We start from the raw sequence: 21380 nt of genomic DNA, 5'->3' as shown, positions 1-21380 counted from the left end.
ATGGCAGTTCACACGCTTTTTGTATCACTTAAAAATCACATGGTGCCCAAACTTGCAGCATTGTACTGTCCAAAACACCAATTAGGATCGTATTCTGGAATTGTGCTGAGAGAGTTATGATACAGTTTCTCTGATAATTGGTATGTATAATCAGGTTATATTTCATTTAAAGAAATCACCTAGCAAGATGAATTCTGACTCCAATCACATTAATTCACATTAAGCAAGATTTTAATTACATTTGTGTATCTAGAGATGCAGCAAAGTGCTTAATTCACATGGTTTGGTGGAGAAGTAGGCTACAGGCTGTTTCATAAACCTCACTTCGACTTTGTTAAGACTCGTCCATCTTTCTTTTCTCTTCTCTAGCTCTCTTTTCATGTCTCCCAGCCTGTGTTTCAGGCAGGCTGTGAGCCATACGGCTGTGATAGCACAGTCCTGAAGCTGCGCAAATGCAGATATCAGCACAGAGTCAGGGCTTTGCTAACACATTGTTTGGAGATGGTACTTTCCCAGCAAGCACAGAGTGAGATCATGTCTGCTTATAAAAAATGTGTAGGCAGACCATTAGATATCAAGGTAATGTCAGTTATTCCTCCAAATTGCTGGCACGTAGAGCAATGCAGAGATTAAAAGCAAATCTGGCCGTAATACTCTGTTTGTGCTGTTCAGGGCTCAGCAAATGTTCTCAGCCAGCAACCCACGGGGAATGTACTTGGTCTGGCTACCAGGCCCAGGACCATAAATCATTGTATTAGACATAAGTAGCAGTGAAAAACATCAACATTATTTAACACTGTAGAGCTCTTTCTCCAGAGAAAATACAGTTGCCACAGGGATGAAACACAGCTTTTGAATCTGGGATGTACTTGTGTCATGGCAAACCGAACCTGGGCTACCAAGTACATGTGGAAGGTTTTAGTGAGCCAACTCAGTGGGAGCTCCCTGTCATTTTCTCTTAGCCTGCTGCCCTGACTCCATCCTCCAGCTATGGATTGTACTTCTCTGGAGTCCCCGAAGAACACTTCCGAACGTGGAAGCTCGGTGAGAAACAGGGCATCAATTCTTATCGATCCTCCATCTACAGCTTCATCCTGACTAGAGGACAGCATCCCTTGCTAGCGGTACCCCTGGGTATTTTCCAGTTCTGGTCTTGCACTGGAGAGCACAAACAGAGCAGAAAATGCCATCCATCTTCCCTAGTACAAAACAAGGACAAAATGTTTTCTGGTTTACTTATGTGAACAGCACAGCACCTTAGCAATCAGTAGTTTGGGGATTTCTCATTCAGCCAGGTGTAATGAGTATTAGAGATGCTGAGGAATAGCGCTGTGAATAGCCAAACACGGTTGTAATTGTTTATCAAGGAAAATTCTCAATCTAGGTCAGGCATAGTGGATTAAAAAAAGGCAGTTTATCAAGCAGTACCGGATAAAATACAAGTCTTGCTTAAAAAACAAAAGGAACACAGGGGAAAGCTATTATACATGGTATTAACTTAAAAAATTTGATCTTTAGACATCGTTTCATGTCTCTGTGAGGCATTCTGTAACATTTTAGTACTGTTAATGCCACAGTATTTGATCGATTTGCACAGGAAGAATCATATATTAACACAGCAGTTTTGCCCTGTAATATTTTCTACTAAGATTTTCTCCTAAATCTATATTCACATAGGTACCTTCTTTAAAGTCCTTAGACACGAATGTAACAGCAACATAGTGGACTATCTCAAGCAAAACCAAGCCAGTCCCAGTTTTTACATGGAATCAAGCCTTTTCCCAGGTCCTGGTATTTTGCATTTTTGTCTACACCAAGCTACCAATCACAAATAAAAAGCAGTCCTAAGCCACCCCTGACAATAGAATGAGATGTTTACAAAAATGATGAGATTTTTAAGTACCTGTTTATGTCCTTGGGGTTTGGCAGGGGAAAAGGCCATAGCATGCTGATTTGCAAGACCTCCCCACCAAAGAGCAAGCAATATCTGTTCTTTTGTAGTTTCCAGAAAGATATTTGTTATAAATCTGGGATAAGGCCAGGTGTGGTCACAAACAAATTTGGTAAGGTGAAGTAATTGTTATTTGCTGAAAGTAATTGCTTCCTGTTATGATTACCATAGCAATTAATGTAATTCTCTAGAATACTCTTGGGAATAATAAAGTTACTGGAGAAGAACAGCAAACAAATACCTTTGTCTGCTCTAGAAAACAGATTAGTACCAAACCTAGTTTGTTATGTGGACAGCAGGAGAGCTGCATTGTCCTTAGCACTTCACTTTCTTGCTTTTAAATGCTTGGCTTAGTCAAATTTATGAGAGACAATTAGATTGTTGTCACTTAGCAACCATGACTGGGTTCAGGAGCAAAGCACTTTGGAACAGACCGTACTTGACTACTAAGCATTACCTCTACAGCATATGTAGGATCACTCACTCCTGTTCAGAAATGTGGAGACTGGGGCACAGAAGAACAATCAAAGTACCTTTTAAAAGTGTTCATATCCCATTTTTCAAGCCACTAGAGGAGCTTTATCTTGCCCTGATTTCCCACCATCCCATCACTGAGAGAGATGAGTTTTTGAAGAAGCGTTTGAGAAAAAAGGACACAGGTAAACATCTAAGAGTGTCTCAAGGCATCTAGGTGCTAATGTCACCAAAGTCAATTGCACTGAAACACCTACATACTGCAGGTGTCCCAGTGGACCTCTCCTTCTGTATGTTCACATGTATCACTAAGGACTTTTGAGTTTCAAGTAGGTACTTAGGATGTCCTTGGATGAATAGGAAGTTCTGAATTAAAAGATTACTACTGCAATTCTACATTTCCTGTAAATTATGGGACTCTGGTACTTCAAAAGTGGTAGATGCATCGAGCATTGGTGACAAAAATATTTTCCTTTGTATAAAAGTACTTGAGATAACTCCTTTTTCCCTCTCGCCCCCAAATCCAAACTCAGTGGATCTATAAAAAAAACCCCAGTTCTTCCTCTGTCTACTCTTTTAACATGCTGGAAGGGCTGGGGAAAAGAGTATGGGGCAAGATACTATGTAGCACCAAGCACAACAGAGTGGACATTCTGTCCCGACGGTGCAAATAATTAAATATTTACTAAGAGTTGTTTGAGAAAATAAGGCATAGAAGACAGAAAAATGACTAATTCAGAAGGATCACAATATTTATTTAAGACTCAAGGCTTAATTTTGACATTGTTTAGAGCCATGCATACCAGGGGCTCTGAAAGAACCAAGGCCAGCTTACACCTGTGCATATGAGGGCAGCATCAGGCCCCTTCTGCTTACAGCTGTGACCTGACAAAAGCCCTCTTGAATCACAAATGAAGAGTGGGAGGCTCAGGGCCACGCAGCATCGTCCAAGAGAGAGTCAAGTGTGTATTTTCCTAGGAGTTTAAACACAGACTCTAAACATGTTTGACAGATATTACAGGAGCTCCCAATGGAAGCAGAAGTCCAATGTAGGTGGTCGCAGGGCACTAACGGCTGAGGAGGCTTTTGCTCTGGTACTCTAGCATCCAGGTAAACCATTCGGTTCTGGAAGACTGAATAGATGTAGTCGAAAATACCAGCAGTATTTCTCATTACTTTTTGCTGCTGAAAAATGCAGTGGAAAAAGAAGGAAATTAATTTGGCTGGGGCATGTGATGCTTGCCTGGTAGTCCTTAAATATTTTGTTCAGCCCCAGCACACAGAAGAGAAAAATACCTGAATGTATTCAGTGAGGGTTCAATTCTCCACTTGTCGCACTAGGCAGCAAAGCTGTGGGTGGCTGGAGCGTGCTGCTGCTGTCTGGGGACAAGCAGCTCTCTCTGACTACACCGCTTTGCCTGATCTCTGGTACTAGTGACCTGCTTATTGATCATTCCCCAGTTGTTCAGCTTCACAAACACCATCTGCCAGGGATGCAGGTACGCTGCAGAAAGGGAGTCAACAGACACAAGGTGGAACCTGCAGCTATGGGCCATGGGCAGCTGAAGATCAATTGCCTCCCCTCAAAGCAGCTCAAAGCAGTAAGCAGAAGCAATCCCCAGGAAAAGCCAGATGCCTTCTACTGTAATAGCAATATCACAAAAGTCTGAATTTACCTGAATCCCACATCGTACCATCTCTAACCCTCTGTCCAGTCAAGTTCCTGGTTACATACCAGCTACATGCATCTCGTGGGTACTTTTCTTCTTTACTACCCATCCACAGCTATTGTATCAAGCTGCCATGTGCTGCTGGGGCTCTTTTTCCACACTGAGAGGCTTGTGCACTTCCATTAGCCATGAAGCTCAGCATCTCCTTATGGAGCAAAGGATTTTGAAGTGTGGGAAAGGGCACAGAATCAATACAGACAGCAGAAGTCTAAGAAAGGCTTATAGGCCTGTCTAAGGGCATTCTCAGGCTTTAGAATATGATGTTCAGAGCTCCTGGGAACTGCAGTCACAGCAGAAACCATGAGATGAGAAGTTATCACTTCAATGTAAACAAGCAATATTCTGCAAAACTGCTAAGACTGGGAGCTAGTGGCTACTCAGGGTTTCAAGGTTTCTATGTCAAAAGTTCTTCTGTTTTGAAAATGAAATTAGTACAGGATCCAACAACATTCTTGGTATATTTGACATGTATTAATTACGTTCTATAGAGAAAAAAGAACATTTAAATTACTTCCAATAATATAGTTGCACCATGAAACTACTGTATTTCCTTATGCTAAAATAAGAAACAATGACTGTAATGATACTTTTGCTTTATTAAGAGATACTATTCTTTTTAAACTTATACTCCTCATTAGCACAAAATAATGGATAAGCACTCATCTAATTCTCAGGCTCTATTTATGCTAAACAGTATTTTAAGTTTTTTCCTTAACTGCCAGAGAAATGTGTGCTTCTGGGTGTTCCCTTCCAGTTCCTTTCCTAAGCACGTGCAGCATTCCTGCCTCCTAAAAACTTGTTCTATAAAAGGCTGTTGTGTGTCTTTGATACTGTGAGATCATATTCTTCCTAATCATTAAACTGGAAAGCCTACGTGTTTCCCAAAAATTTGTTAAAATATTAATTAAAATTAAAATATTCACATTCCAAACTGGTTTCACCTTAAAAACCTTAAAAAAACTCAGAAGAGCTTAGATTCTGAAAATTACTAGGGATTAGTCTAACATTTTCCACTTAAACCCTAGAGTTTTAGGTACTGAACATAGTGTTCCTGAAAGAGAAGAACAAATTGGAAAAGTGTAAATGTTAGGAGAGGTATGAGCCAGAAGCCAAAACTCCAAGTACTTTTCCCTGAATCATTTTATGCTGTGAGACTTGAAATCTACGCAAACACTATTCCCTCCTGAGGCAGAAACAAGGAAGAATTTGAAATCTGTAAGGCTGAAAATAACTTTCCCAAAAATCTTTTTCTCGCATTTCTGTTGCCACGTTAGACACTAGAAAAAGTATAGAAGTGTGTGAACATTTGGATGTGAACACTTGACAATGTGTCATGCTGTCGTGTGATCTGCCATGAAAAGCAAGTCACAAGGGTGACTGCCATGCAAGCATTGCTGAGTACGATAGCGTGAGCTTTGGCAGATGCAGAAGGATAACATAAAGCAACCTGCACTGAATTCTTTTGCTATGATGGCACATCTGCATCCCCTCTGGATCAATAAGCCCTGGGTGGAGAATCTTTTTGTTTCACCTAGTCCTTTTTTTCCTCTTTCTTTACGTGCTCTTCAAATAGCGCAAGAAAACAGATGGTGTACCCCTGACATTGCACCTCACAACTTTGTCCCAAACGAGCCTGAACCACAGAATTTTTTGCAGATTATGATAAATCCGGACCTGGCTGTCTATTGACCAGTGTCCTTGACAGGACATATCAACACAATTTTACAGATTTTATCCCTGGTGTAAATGATCAGACAGACCAATGCCTTCCACAGGCTTTCTATTATCTGATATATGCTGTAGAAAGAGTCCTTTTAACTCCATCCTTTCCTACTGTGCATGCTTGCCGCTGCTCTGTTTCCCTTCTCCTTTTCCCCTATGTTACTGTGTGGGATTAGCAATGGATGCTGAGCACTGTTCACATACAGCCCAATGATCTGCCAGTGAAGTCCCTCTATGGGTGTTTGAATTCCCCAAGCATAACTTCCAGATTTAATTTAGTCCCGTTATATCACTGAAACAAAGTTCTGCACTTTCATTATACTCTGTCCTGGGATATTTTATGCTTCCTCATGCTATTCCAAAAAGTCACGCAAGAAGCTGCAGAAAGCATCATGTTTTGTGACGGTTTTATTTTTGGCTGGCTCATAATTAACAGTTATCTGGTGAGTTGAAGTATTATTCCACATCCCCTGTCTAACACTACGGAGTACAGAGCAACTGCTCAGTGCAGCCACCTTACCACTTCTTTTTTTATTATTTAAGATATTGTGGTCTTCTGAATAAGTTAGAAAATTACTTTATTGAAATGTCACTGCTACCACTGAGGACTCTTCAGCTCCTCATACCACTTACTGTTGCCAAGCTGATAAATATGAAATATAACCTGCAAGGAACATTATTTTCCTCAAGTGGCACAAGCTCTCCAGTTGTGACATATTGGAGGGATCTTTACTCCAACTGCCACCCATTAACACGCTAATCAGCAGCAAAGTGAAGAGTCGGAGCCAAAAATTCAAACCCAAAAACTCATGAAAACTTGAAGGAAATAACTTGCATGTTACTCACCATTAAGGCTGACATAGACTTGCTGAAACTTTATGATATTTTTGGGTTTTCTCCACAGAGCAGATAACATCTATGTAAGAGGTATTTTCCATACTGACTGGGTACTTTAAATCCCTACACAGAAGAAAGAACAGTAAGAGACAATGGTGAATCACTTCTCATGAGAGGGGAAGAGGGTGTAAGAATTAGAGATTTCCCCTGCAGTCCCCGAATGCCAGCCCCTTCCTTTCACCTCCCTCCCCCCACCCAGGCCAAACTGCTGTCAGTAATTAATCCAAACTTTCACACTACTTTCCCATTAGTGACCTAGACTCCCTCCGCCTCCCAAGTGATCTGATCACTCCATCTTCAAAAAATGCAGTTAATACATCTGAAAATAGTCCGTGATCATCTACCACATACAAGGTACCAGCATTTTCCCTCTCTATAAGCTATTCCTGGCTGGATGCATTTCCAAATATCTTCATTCTTCCAAGCTCCAAGGTCTGCCAAGGCAGCATGTGTATCTGAGTTGGCCAAACACTAGGTCACACCACTCAGACTCCTGGTCACTTGAAGTTTTATAGCTACTTATTTTCCTCATAGTCTCATCCTTTCTACTTATTGCCTTAACACTGGAGGTAGGGCTGTGCTGCAGGTTTGGGATTCATATCCACATCTGAGAGGGAAAGGCTTCTGTATCTGAAGTGGTAGTTTAACTACTCATAGGTGGAAGGTTAAGCTTTGAGAGTGGATTGGGTGTACAGTAACAATTTATTCCAGTCCCAGGTTTGCAGCTATTGAAAGGGACAGACATGCTTCGGTCTGCATTAAGAGCACTTACTCTGCATCAGATAAAATAAATCGCATGTTAGACAATTAAATATGGTGGGGAGTTTAGGAATTAAGTTTTCACATTCTCAGACTGAACTCTCAGATTTCTTACCTGGAAAGAAATGAGATGACAAATGAAATTTGTGCATGCCATTTTTGTCTCTTACAGAAAATGAACATCCCTAATGTGTTGGCTTAGGTGCATTACCTCCACATTTTCTCAGCATGAATGCAGCTTAAGTACAGACAATGCTATGCAGGAGGTAGCATACTACTTCATGCTGACTGCTCTTTAGATCTCCATCCTGGAAAGGGCTGAGTGCTCTCAGGTCTCCATCTAGTCAATGAAAAGTGAAATCACTTAACACATTAGAGACCATATTTTACAAACTCTGTCTGCTATAAAATCACACTGAGTGAATTCTGACATTTTTCCTCTGTATAACCAAAATGAGAAAATGTTGCCAGGACACGACTGAAACTCAAGAGCTGCCAGAAAGTAGTTTGGGTGGGTCTTATCTTGACAGGGGCTGAGTTCATGGTCTGGCTCCTGTGGGATAAGAACTGGGTACTCCTGGTAGTGGTTACATCTATTCCCCTCAGTTCTAGCGCAAAACCAGGCATTTCCTTTCCATCTGTGCATCCGCCAGACTCACACCATTGTCATCAACACAGCCATGGCCTGTGGTTGTCACACTCAGAATGGTGGACAGGTCGACTGGGCTGAATTTTTCATTGATGCGGGTATCAAACAACTGTTACACTGCTCCCACATTCTGCAGCACTATTACACCTTTTGAAGAAGATGTCAGTAGAAATTCAGAGCACTGTAGATTTCTTTCTTATTTTGCTTCTTTCTTCCTAGCCAATCCCACTGGAGGCCTGGGATCACCCATGATAAACGCCAAAGCTTATCACAGGGGGACACTGCACTTACTGGGACCTTCTCCGTCTTGCAGAGCTACTTTTTAGCATACGGGATTCCCTTTTTGAGCGCACATCTCTCCTGAGACCCAACAGCTGTGGATGAGGCAGACAATTCTGCTCTGCTGCTTTGCAGATGTGATGTGATGGGGGAAGATGTGATGGGGAAGAGAAGGAAAGCGTTGTTTGCCTCCAGCCCTTCTCCTGCTGGGGTGGAGGTGCCATATGGGGCACCAGTACAGCCCTGGGGAGAGAAGAGGAAAGAATGAAAGCCAAAGCAGCAAGACCAAGGCAAACCACATCAACAGCCCCAAATGGAGCATGACATTAGTATCATGATATGGATATATCATGATAGTATATATATCTTTAAAATCACAGTCCTGCCACAATATTGTTGTACCGGTTTTACCACCAGTCTGTGCTCAGCCTCAGTACGTTCAACCTCAGGTGCAGAGGTAAGCGTCTGCAGGACACATGTACTACTTTACCCAGCTCTTCCAAAGATTTAACCAGACCTCATGACCTTTGCTTTCCCAGCCCCTGCCTTCCCATGGCAATGGAGAAAATAAAAAATATTCACAAATTACAGGATCAAATAACTTGACCTTTAGAAGAATCATATTACTCAGAGGTGATCTGTACATGTAGTCATTAGAGCCAATAACTAGTCATTGATTTCCCAACGGTGGCTCAAACTGTTATTATTACATTTAAAAACAATGTATTGCATGAATACTACATCTATGTCTTGGAGTTACTTAATGTCTCCCATTAGTTGTGGAGAGATTCTGAATTTGTTGCCTTTGTCATAAACAAAGCTATTTATCTAACTGGAAATATCTGGCTTTTAATTCAATATGAAGCACTCAGGTACAACCTCATGTGACATTAAAGTCACTGCACCTTATCTCTCAGCATCTTCTCTCTGCTTAAAAATGCAAAGAAAAGTTATTCAACTGCAATACTGTCTCCTCTGTAGAAAGGATTTTGGGGTGACTGATCTTTTTTAAGAATGGCAAAATGCAAATCAATATTGCATTGACAAAATAACAAGTTCCTTTACCTTTTTTAAAATCCAAATGCATTAATTCTGATTCTTTCTTCCTCTCACTTCTTTGCCCCTAAAAATCTTTTTAGCAAAACCAGTAACAGACTGAAGGGTGCAACCAGTCTATAAAGCTCCTATGGAGTGAAAAACTGAATTCTAAAACTTTGCAAACAAGAGGCTCTGAGTCAATCTTCCCACAGCTGAATCTATGCCCTTGTCCGTTCTCATTTTCCACAGGTAGTTATGGCATCGGCAATTTGAAGTATTTCATAAATAACTTGCTGGTATTCAGCATGTTGCTTTATTTCCTCTCCTATAATTGAGTTGTGCTGGTTTGACATTTTGATTCAGCATTGTAAAAAGAGCAGACTCAATTTACTGAAATTTCTGTGGTTGATGCATTTAGGAAAAAATACTGATTCCATTTTGCAGTGCATTCATTATGAGAAAGGTACTTACCTTATATTTGTTTGCAGAACCAAGTAGTCATTCATCAGGAACAAGAGTAATATCTCGCTCTTCTCCCTGGGGTAAGTCACAATTTTGGGCAGTGACAGTTCTGACCCAGGGCCTTGTTTCCACAAGGTTTCTCAGATGGAGTCCAGTCCCATGGCTATTTGAAAGCCATCTGTAGAGCCATTTTGGTACTCTCTTGACCTTACATGAACATCGGAAGGGTTTCCATCTGCTACACACTGTGTGAAAGAAGAGGGAGAAGACAGGGGCAGAGATAATTGCAAAGGACTGCGTCACTGCACAATGTTATCTGTGGAATCCGGATTATCACAGTAAACATGAGAATTGACAACATATAATATTCACCAGCCAGCTGTCTGCTCTACCCTGCCGCTTCCTTCTAATTCCAGGGGCAAACCCTGGCTCTTGCTTCTGCACACCCTTATGGAATTGATACAGACTTTGCCTGAATGAGGGCTCAGGAGGATGACCCATCAACACCTCCATGCCCCTGTGCAGGAGTCCATCCACGGCCAACAGAAGCCTGAACCACCCATTTTCTCCCCAAACCTCTAAGTGACACTGCTTGGCCCAGCTGGTGTAATGCTCAGAACAGTTGATGGAGCAGAGAAAAAATCATGGTCCTTAACATCAAAAGTGGTCACACGCACCCTATTGCCACCAGCTTCTTTTTAGCAAGGGGGAAAGGGAAGCTGTGCTTTCATAAGATACTCTTCAGCTAGAGTATCCTGAAACGTCAGCTGCAAAAAAGGTGCTTATATGCAGCTCTTTGTACTTACGCTGTTTCCACTAATCAGTTCCGACACTTTGTGTTGCTGTTGCCATCGAAATGTACTCTTCTGTATATAAAGCGAGGCTCTTCAACAGTTTTTCTAAAGGATGCGGATTGGAAAAGGAATGGGAATAATGGAGAAGACTAAAAATGTTTTTAAGTAGCAAGTGTATAATGTAACTAAAATGTAAATTTTAGTACATTGGTCAGAGACTTATGGACTCACAGATACATGGATAGATTCTTCCCATACAAAGGCGTTTTATACAAATGTGCTATACAGACACACACACATATATATATGAACCAATTATCTCTACCTGTAGACCACAGACTCTTGCAGTCACAAAGGATCAACAGAATGACAGAAAAGGGAAGCTAAGTGCAATAATCGTGTTGACCACTAGAAACCAGCACCCCGTTTCCAAAGATCTACTCCAGAAATAAATGGTGGTTGGGAACTCAGACAGACCCTGGTGTTGACAGTTGTTCAGATCAGGTTTTCAATTTTTTTCAATTTCTCAGTGTAGCAGAGATCTCTTTTTTGAACCAGAAATAACTTCATATGGCTGTGGAACTGACTTTCCAAAAACTTGTCCATTGCAGAATTCTCTCATCCTCTGCTTTTAATGCAGTGTATTAATGGATCTTTATCCAACCATTCAATATCTGTTAAAATGTGAAGTCTATTTGTATTGTTTTCTCAACTTTATAAACTTCTAAACACATGGCTAAGAAAAGAAAAAGCAGATCTTCCATAGACACCTACTAATTGACCACTCCTCTGACCTTATAGGTATAATCACTTCTACATCTATTAATCAAAATATTAAATTTCTTACCTCAAATTAAGAGAGACAGGATTTCTGTGAGCTTCAAGCTAACGGATGAAAACTTAAAAGTTTCTCATTTGTATTCCTAGGAAGTAGCTGAATCTTTATGCTTTTCCTGACTCGTGTTTTCCAAAACTTGAAGGATGGAACAATCTTGAGGATCTCTTGCATTTGTCATGTTAGGGAAACAATTAAGAGACATTATTTTCATTCAGTAAAACTGTGAATTTTCTTTGGTCTTTCTTCCATAATTTAGAAATTGCAAAGGCCAAAGCTTTCAGAAATTATACTTAAATAAGGTGATTAATTATGAAAGTCATTAGGGACTTGATTGATGTTGTGGGACCATTCATTTGCTATTTTCTACTTAGACCCAGAGTCAGATTAAAGATTACAAGTGAATAGCCAGTTATTAATACTGAAATATCTAGAGAACGGTAGGGATGAGAAAGGCAGGCCACTTTGGGGTGAGCTGCCACTTCTGCCAACGTGACTCCAAAGAAAGGCACAGTCAGTCCCAGAACTACCAGTGGGACCCAGCCAGCCTGGTCCCAGTGAAACCAGCAGGGGCTGCTGCTTGTCCTGCTCTGCTGGTATCTGTAAACGTACAGACTCAAAGCTCACTTTCCATACCCCACAGCCCGTGAGGCCTATTGCACACAATTACACAATTCTTCTCCCATTTTTATTTTGCCCTTACGATTAGAAAAATTCCTCAACTTTGAAAAACAATAAAAAACGCTCTTAGCAACTTCCTGGGAGTTTTATTAGCTTCTGTATGGCTGATGGTAGCAGAACAGCCCTGAGTTTGCTTTACTATGGTCATTTAAACACCTTAGGCCTAAAATGTTCCCAGGGCAAAAATTAGGGCTATGCCTAACAAGTACATTAAACCTTATTATGTCTATTAAGCACAGGGAGCCACCCTTATTGCAACTGCACATTATGTTTGAAAGCTGTTAAGGGCAGCGTACTGAATCCCCTAATCAAACCAGCGTGGGAGGTACTCTTTTGTGACATTTAGAAACCCTCAATTACAAAATAACTCGTTAAAAGGGCAAAGAAATGGATTTTCCTAACACAGCACCAGAAAACATAAACAGGCACTGGATGTAGGCGAACTGGAAACATTTTTTTGCATTCTGGTTTTACTCTTCTGTTACTTTGGCATCTTAAGATACTCAAAACAAATAAGAAGTCCAATATCTGAGGGAAAAATAACCTCCTCACTTGAGGAACCAAATACTTAGAAATTGCCCAAGAGAGGAAAACCAAAGATATTTTTATCTGCAAGATTCAAAATAGAATAGAATATCTTTTATTACTTTAAAATTTAAAAATTACAGAAGTGCTGGTTCAAGTTTGTATGAAGTTGAAATAATTTAAATCCTCTTTTTTTTTCCATGTTCTTTAAGTCTCCTATCGGTGGTTTAAAATGAAGCATACACTTCCAGAACGTGCATCTCAGGGCTGGGATCCTCAAAGGAAACCAGATGGCAAAAATCATAAATCTTTTTCCCTTTTACCTCTTTGACACTTCCAATCAAGAAAGTTACGAGACTGGAAGATCAGGTTTATGCTCTACTGTTATGAAAATATTTTCTTCATGCATCCACTGTGGTTTTAATTTTCTACAAGTCCACAGTAGCAAACGCCAGTTTAGCGAGAGAATATATGCAAACAGTTCTACACATTCACTCTCTCTTTCAGAGGCACTGGTGTATTATTTCACACAAGTAATGTGACTTAAGAGTAGCTTAGATTGGAAGCACTTGGAGGGTTTTGAATTTCAAGTACTATGATGCAGAAAGATGTCACTCCCAAACAGCAGACAAGGATCTGGTCTTAAAAAGATGAAGTATAACCAGAGACAAAACTGACATGGTAGGGAAGTATTTTAGGCTTTATGTGCAAATGGGAAATATAATCTGTCCACTGCCTTCACATAAACAGCATGGTTAAATATTTTAGAAATTCTTTTCATGACTGATCTTAAAGAACCCTCAAAAGACAAAAAAAAATTCATTATCATTTATGTTCCCAATTTGGAGCCTGAAAGCTTGAAAGACTTGAAATCTGAAATATGACAGTTAAGACTATGTTGGTTGTTCCTAAGATTTTTGGGGAAATGAAACATGAGATTAGGGCTCTTTAGTTACCTGAAGGAAGTTCAACACCTCACAAATTAGTGCTCCAACCTGGAATGCTACTGGAAAATTTTTAAAGTTTGCTTCAAAATAAATATTTCAACATATTTTGATGTAGAATCTGCAAAACATTTGTGGATGTTTATTTCAATTAATTTCAGTGTTCACTGTTCCCTATGAAAACAGCTATTGAAATCAAAACTTCCCTACAAAAATCCACTTTTTACTAACTTCACTTTGTTGGAAAATTCTCCCATCAAATTAATTTTAAGATCTGTGAGAATCTTCTGAGGAAACAAAGATGGAGGGAAATGATAAAGTAAGAAAAATACAACACAAATGCCAGATTTTATTGAGGTACTGCATTCACATGTTTGTGCACTGAACAATCACATTTGGCTAAAGACAACCATATTCATGGCATGAAGACAAAACATTAGATGGCACACAGGGAAAGCTCAAAATAAAGCTCGGTCAACATGGTGTGCCAAATTCTGCTCTGCTTGACAACTGTGTTATCTCATTGGAACTGCACAGGGTAAAGACAACAATTTGCACAAAAATGACGAGCAGCAGTAGCCGGTATGTGCAACTCAAAATACTCTACGTCTCAATACAGTAACCATACACAAATACGTAATACTGGCACAGCTTCAGATGGGCCTCTGGTTATCAACAGCGTCTGTATTAGCCAGGAAACACCTCTGTAAGAGTGAGTCTGGTTCTTGGGGCTCACAGTCACAGTTCATCCTTGTGGCTCAGGAAATGTGTTGAAGCCACTTGGCTTTGTCAACAGCTTGTTTCGGTGGGGGCTTGTGAAGGATGCAGCTCTGTATCTGCAAAATACCAAACACAATTAAGGATTAGACTGAACAGGGGAAGATATTTTTTTCCTCTGCTGCACAGCAGAGTTAAGGAGATCCTACAAACAAATCCAGAGCAAACCATACAGCTCAATCCATTTCACTGGGATTACTTCTTTCCAAGCATCTCATTATATTCCTAATCTTTATCATGTGAAGAATTACACCTCTGAAGGGCATCACTACAGCTATGAAACACTAAATGCCTCCTCTGGGGATGTATGTGGATGGGCAGATCTGCTGTTGCTCTGCTGTGCAAATGAGGATTTCACCTTGGACGTGATAAAGGGTCAAGGCACAATGGTGCTAAAACAAAACAAAAATGGTTTAGCAGATAAAGACAGATCATTCACTTCTATGCAGTACCTCCTGGAAAATGCACCACTAATATCTACATTAAAACTGCACGTTTCATTTTTTTTTAATGATAGACACACTCACAATGTGTGCCTTTAATCCCAAAGGATACCAAAATATATTTCAAACTACACTTGAAGTATTTCTATACAAAGAAATTACTCTACTGCTCATTAAAACAGGATTGCTTCTAACGTGAAGCACAACAGTTGTTAGTACAGCTGGGTTTAGAAGCAGATGTTTGTCTCTATATGCAAAAAACAATGGACATGTACTGAAGTCTGGACAGAAAATCTAAGCTAATTCAGCTACTGACAGAAGTTCTGAAGCATGAAATCTTGGATTTCATGGCAGATGGCAACTAGCAGCAAAGAGCATCCTAACCAGCAAAGAACATCACTTCAATTCTGGTTCATTGAGAGGAATGACGCGTATCTGAGTTATCAGTGATATTTTTGTAGATTCTAGATTTTCTTCTGGTAAGGCTCTGAGGATGGTTATATATTCCTGACCAACTTAAATCAAAACATATGAGACATACATACAAACTTAGATTTGTACCCTCCCGCAGTACTGCCATCTGGTTGACAACAGCTCACTATGAGTCAGCAGTGTGCCCTGGCAGCCAAGAGGGCAAATTGCATCCTGGGGTGCATTAAATACAGCATAACCAGCTGGTCAAGAGAGGCGACTATCCTGCTGTATTTAGCATCACAGAATGGTTCGGGTTGGAAGGGACCTTAAAGATCATCTAGTTCCAATCCCCCTGCCATGAGCAGGGACACCTCCCACCAGACCAGGCTGCTCAAAGCCCCATCCAGCCTGGCCTTGAACCCCTCCAGGGATGGGGCAGCCACAGCTTCTCTGGGCAACCTGTTAAGCCTTGGTGCGGCCTCACCTTCAGTACTGTGTGCAGTTCTGGGCCCCACAATTTAAGAAGGATATTAAGATACCGAAATGTGTCCAGAGGGCAACAAAGCTGGTGAAAGGGCTGGAAGGAATGTCCTATGAGGAGCGGATAAGAACTTTGGGCTTGTTTAGTTTGGAGAAAAGGAGGCTGAGGGGCGACCTCGTTGCTCTCTACAGCTTCCTGAGGAGGGCACGTGGAGAGGGAGGTGCTGATCTCTTCTCCCTGGCATCCAGTGATAGGACATGTGGGAATGGATAAAAGCTGCACAAAGGGAGGTTTAGACTGGACATTAGGAAGCATTTCTTTACCAAGAGGGTGGTCAAACACTGGAACAGGCTTCCTAGAGAAGCAGTCAATGCTCCAAGTCTGTCAATATTTAAGAGGCATTTGGACAATACCATTAATAGTTTTCTTTAGCTTGTGGTCAGCCCTGAATTGATCAGGCAGTTGGACTAGATGATTGTTGTAGGTCCCTTCCAACTGAAACAGTCTGTTCTATTCTATCCTATCCCCACACACAGCATTTCTGATTAAATACCAGATTAGAAAGGAGATCAGATGTTCCTATTGTGGCCATCACTTTTTCTCCAGACTAGGCACAGCACCCAAAACTGTCTCTACTCAGAGCAATTTGAGACTTTTCTTCCCAGACCTGAGCACAGTCTACCAAAACCCATGAAACACAACACGACTTTGTAGTTACACTTTGAAGGAGCACGGATAGATGGCAACACAGTAAGGCTGGACTCTAACAAGGCACAATATTAGCCTTAGGTGCTGAACAGTTTGATTTCATGTGAAGGAAGCCATCAATTAAGAATATAATCCTGTGCCACTGGCGACAATGACAGGGGCTGCTGGCATGGCCTAAGGGATGCCTGGGGCTAAGACGCAGACCCCCAACATGCTAAGGCTGTAGAGACCCTTCGTCTATCACACTTTTGACAAGCGTGAGTCTAACCTGTTCAAGATGCCCTTGGAAGAAAGCCCCATAAATTGCATTATTGCCTGGTGCAGTACTGCTCCTACCCTTACAGTTTGGAAGATATTACTAAATCTGGATCTACTTCAATGCGAAATTCAGCACATTACTTACCCTGCCTGCCACAGACATGGAAAATAATCACTGTCCTCTATTTTACATGACTGAACACTGTCACTCATCTTCTCTTTTCTAGACTTACGCCAGCTTAAGCCTGTCATGCCGTTCCAAAATCTTCATAATTTTCTCAGTTTTCTCCAGCGTATCACCAACTAAAAGCATTACTGAAACAGAGGTACTGCCAGCACTAACTGGAGCAAATTATTACCTTACATCCTATATACAGTTCCCCTCTTTAGTATGTCAGACTAAAAGAAGAGCCCAGAACATCAATAGTCTGTTTATGGCATACTGTAAATCCCCAGATATGTTTTTCCCCACATCACTTAGTCTGTTATCCTCCCTTAGGGATATTTGAGGATTTATTTCTCATTTTTAAGTACAGTACTTTGCTTTTATCTTTATCATATTTCACCTTTTTGATTTCAGACCATTTCTCCAGGGCACTGAGATGATTCTGAAAGGCAGTTTTATCCCCCAGAGTTTTGCAACCCTTCCCAGGGTGGTGTCATCCATAAATTTTATACATATACTTTTTACTCCAGCCAAGCTCTTACTACTCAACTGGGACAGAATACCCAGACATCCTTCCCTCCAAAAATGTGTTTGAGAATGAGACACTGAAAACTTTGCTTCTACTGCATTTTCATAAAGACCTGTAAGTCACAGCCACTTGTTCCTATTTATCTGACAAGAAAAATTACCTTGACAAAGAGAGAAATTAGACTTGTCATGATTTGTCTTCATGAAATTTGTGTCAGATTTCTCTTGTGCGCAACTTGATTGTTTAATAATTAGAAGCAATGCCTCCAGCTGCCTAAGTCCTCCCCTTTCCCTTTTTAATGCTAAGAGTTGTGTTTGCCCTCTTGCTGAAACAGAGCATGCAAACAAGCTTGAATTGTATGCTGAACTACATCAGTTGCAAGGGCATAGGGGGTCCTGTTCCTAATTAAAACCCAGTGAATTTGGCAGAGGAAGTATGCATACTAAATCAAATCTAATTGCTACGTGTAGCTTTCTCACAGCAGTGAAAGGTTTACAGCCACTGATGGACTCTCTGGCTTACCAACTGTACTGCAAAGTGGTTCCCCATAGCAGGTGAGGGCATGAAATCTGCAACAAGTAGACAGCATGAAAAGCAGAGGGCAAAAAAGAATTAGAGACCTGGAATTTCTACCAACACTTAACGAGATTATCTGTTGAAGTTCAAAAAAGATCCTTGCCTCCCTCCCTTTCCATTTTCACATAAAGTTCCCAGCTGCTCCATTCTGCATCTGGAAGCAAAAAGGCTCACAAGCTATAGGTTTCCTGGTTTTAGCCCAAAAAGAGGTCTCAAGTATTTTGAGTCTTCATGATAATGCCAGCCTCATTTTGCCAACAAAAAAATTGGATAATTCATCCACAAAAAATGCTTAGTGGTTAGCCAGCTACACTTCAGGGCACTCCATAAACATTAGCCTCTATAACCCGGTGGAAAGCAGGCAAACCGAAGCACGTGGAAATGAGATTCGTGGCCTTCAGAAAGCAACGCCACATTCACAGACATATACTGAGGTCTCATCTCAGTATTTAACACCTGCCACAGATATTTTTGGATTTTCTCACTACAGACGGCTTTTCTGACTGTGGGATCCTTTTTAGTCTTCCCATGGTGTTTTTCTCCCACAAGCCACTTCATTTGCAACAGCAGAAAAAAAAATAATGTGTGGAGGTGGTTAAGAGTTTCAAAATGAGTTTTGTTACGCTTAAGTATTTGAGGACAAGCAGCCCAAACCAACCTGTTATGCTGATAATACAAAGTTCTGAGACAGACGCATTTGCTCTTATGATGCACAATGGCTTTTTTTTAAGGGTATAAGAGAAAATACATGAAGCAGGGAACTCTGACACGTTTACTTTCCTGCTCTTCTAAGAAGAACTGCTGAGCCAACAGCCCCACTTTTTTTTTTTTCCTGTGACAGACATTGCTGATCTATGGCTATTCTCACATTCTGTGGCTGTTTAACCATGAGCTTTCACCCCCTGCAGAAAGTAAAATGCATGTTTCGTGCCATCTGAAGTCTTTTGCATTATTCATAAATTCCTCTTAAGTCTGAAGTACAATGCATCTGTAACAGCATATATTTTAAATATTATTTTGCATGGTCTGTGCCATAGGCAGTTTGACCTTTAAACACAATTTCAGCATAAAAATCAAGTCAGCATATAAACTTCACTTCTTGCAAGATAACCTTCTTCAGTTCTCTATCACACTTGACTCAGCACTCGTAGGTAGCATCCCCAAGAAGCAGAATATGACTAAACTACCCACCAGATACTTCACTGCCCTTTGTCACACAGGAGCCTTTCTAGCAGTTCATTGCTAAAGAATTTGTTTTGAACGGTAATTACAATGGCTGCCTCCTTAGTAAGCTCTGGTTTATCCTGGACAGCATCAGGGAAAGGACAAAGACAGCATAAGGGGAATGTAATCTTCTCTGGCACACAACCATGAAGGAATATTCATGTACAAATAAATCAAGAGATTTCTCTGCGGAAGGACTCTGTTCAAGTCTCTGCAGATACTTCCCTGTGCAAGGATAGCATCAGAGCAACGCCTAAGTAGATCAAACAGAGACAGTTCACTAGTACTTGTCAGAAAGCTAAAAACCCACAAAAAGAATCATAGCATTTTGAAAAATGCTTATCATATCTGCATCACCAGATATAAAACAGAGCTGAGGGTACACAAATGCAACAGAGCAAGATAAAAAGAAGTGTTCTCACTGTACCTGTTTTTGTTACAGCATTGGTAGAATCCATCCAGTGCCTCTGTTTTTCAACATACTGAACTCCCTCTAGTCTCACTGTCTGTAAAACAAAAGCATTTTTAGTAAAACTGACAGCATTATTCTTCTTTTAGTTGCAAGTAGTAATACATAGATGTGCCTGCTGCACTAAAAAAACCAGTTCCTGGAATCTTCCTGTACAACCTTTAGCAGATGGGATGGACCACAGCCATTCCACTTTCCATTCCTGAGCCTATTATTAACTTGTGTTAAGAAAGAATAAACATAAGATGAAAAGCAGTTTAAGGCAGCAGCACTGTGATAGAAGTAGGACTTATAGCAGGAAATCAGAGAGTCTCCTAAAAGAAACAGCAGAAAATATCCCATATTCAAGAATAGAGATCAGAAATTTCAAACTTTCACTCCTCTCCAAACATGATCAGTCACTATTGCCTTCACTGCACTTTCCAAAGCGCTGCATGGGGGGAGGCTCGCAATACTCCTTTGCATGAAAGAAGTGTCATCCTGGTTTTTCAGAAAGACTGAAGGGATGACAGAAACAAATAAAGCAATTTTTAGTTAGGCATTTCACCAGTTGCCCACAAAATCTTAAGTTCTGGCATCTCCCATCTTTTGAGTGCTTGGTTTTGAAACTTAGTAGTATTTGAATATTGTTTTCCAGAGCAGTTAAAATACATAGTTCATTAAAATTCCACAAGGTAACTGACACAGACACCTGCTCGGTGCAGAAGAGCTGGAATCTTTAGATTCAGTGCAGACAACTTGAGTTTGCCCAACTGATCAGAACAACCAAAGCAAAAGCAGTCTGCTGTGGGTCACTGTCAAGAAGTGAGAAATACTCTGCCAGTGGTCTTCACTGATACCTGCTGACAGCAGAGAAAGCAAAGCTCTAGAAGGAAAGACTTTTCTGACCACACTTTCAACTTCCTCTCTTTTCTTTCTTACCTTATAGTCACGGTTTCATTCCCTTCCTGCTTTCCTCATTGTTTCCAGTCATAATTTTCTGCTATTATGCTTCCCATGCTAGTCCCCGTCTCCACAAACAGCCACCTCAGTTCTTACTTTGAGTCCCTCCTATCTCTCTTCTCTGCCCTAAGTCTCTGGTTGTTCCCACCTTATGCATGCTTCCCATCTGCAAGGCTCCCTCTTCATATCTCTCCCCATGCACCCCGCCTTTGCTCTCCAGCCCACCCATGGCCATTGTCCCACTCCCTGGCCCTCTCAGGAGCTTCTCCATCCCCTCCGGCATCAGCATCGTGTCCTCCCTGCTCTGCTGCTCTCAACCCCATTAGCCCCCTACCTCTTCCACATGCTCCTAGGCACACCCAGATCCTTTTCAGTTGCGATTTCTCCTTTATCTACTGGCTCTAAAACATCTCCTTGCTCCATCTTCGCACCTAAGACACCTTATGGAGCTCATCAGTCTTCCTCCCAAACCGAGTTTCCCTGTATTTCCCATTAGCCTCTAGACCTCTTTTTCCACCTTCCCAGTGCTTGGGCCAACACAGAGAAAAAGAGAAAAAAAAAGCAAAGCATAACTGGGCAGGATACTTCTGTCCAAGGAAGTGTGTGGGGAAGGGATTAAAAAAGGTTCCCTATATCCAATAGGAATGAAAAGT

The 21380-nt window shown here is 41.0% G+C and overlaps 1 protein-coding gene across 7 annotated transcripts in view; it reads right to left on the bottom strand.

Annotated features, from left to right (window-relative positions):
* Positions 1-21380, bottom strand: part of SHISAL2A (shisa like 2A) — a 59423-nt gene that overhangs the window by 24845 nt on the left and 13198 nt on the right. For 3 of the 7 annotated variants that reach the window (XR_012588596.1, XR_012588594.1, XR_012588597.1), the window contains exons 3-8: positions 19744-19822; positions 14369-14576; positions 10768-10860; positions 9971-10206; positions 8474-8704; positions 6724-6837 (exon numbers count right to left, since the gene is read on the bottom strand). Coding sequence is in view for 1 of the 7 variants with exons in the window: in XM_074596728.1 (XP_074452829.1) it covers positions 19791-19822 (32 nt within the window). In the remaining 6 variants the exon portion in view is untranslated. Of the gene's footprint in view, positions 1-6723; positions 6838-7744; positions 7874-8473; positions 8705-9970; positions 10207-10767; positions 10861-11602; positions 11758-14069; positions 14577-19743; positions 19823-21380 lie in introns of those variants that run through there. The other 4 variants (XR_012588595.1, XR_012588598.1, XR_012588599.1 and 1 more) reach the window with 3 other exon arrangements.

The sequence above is a fragment of the Larus michahellis genome, chromosome 8 (assembly GCF_964199755.1).
Source record: "Larus michahellis chromosome 8, bLarMic1.1, whole genome shotgun sequence".
Taxonomy (NCBI): domain Eukaryota; kingdom Metazoa; phylum Chordata; class Aves; order Charadriiformes; family Laridae; genus Larus; species Larus michahellis.
This window is presented reverse-complemented; position numbering and strand designations above follow the sequence as displayed.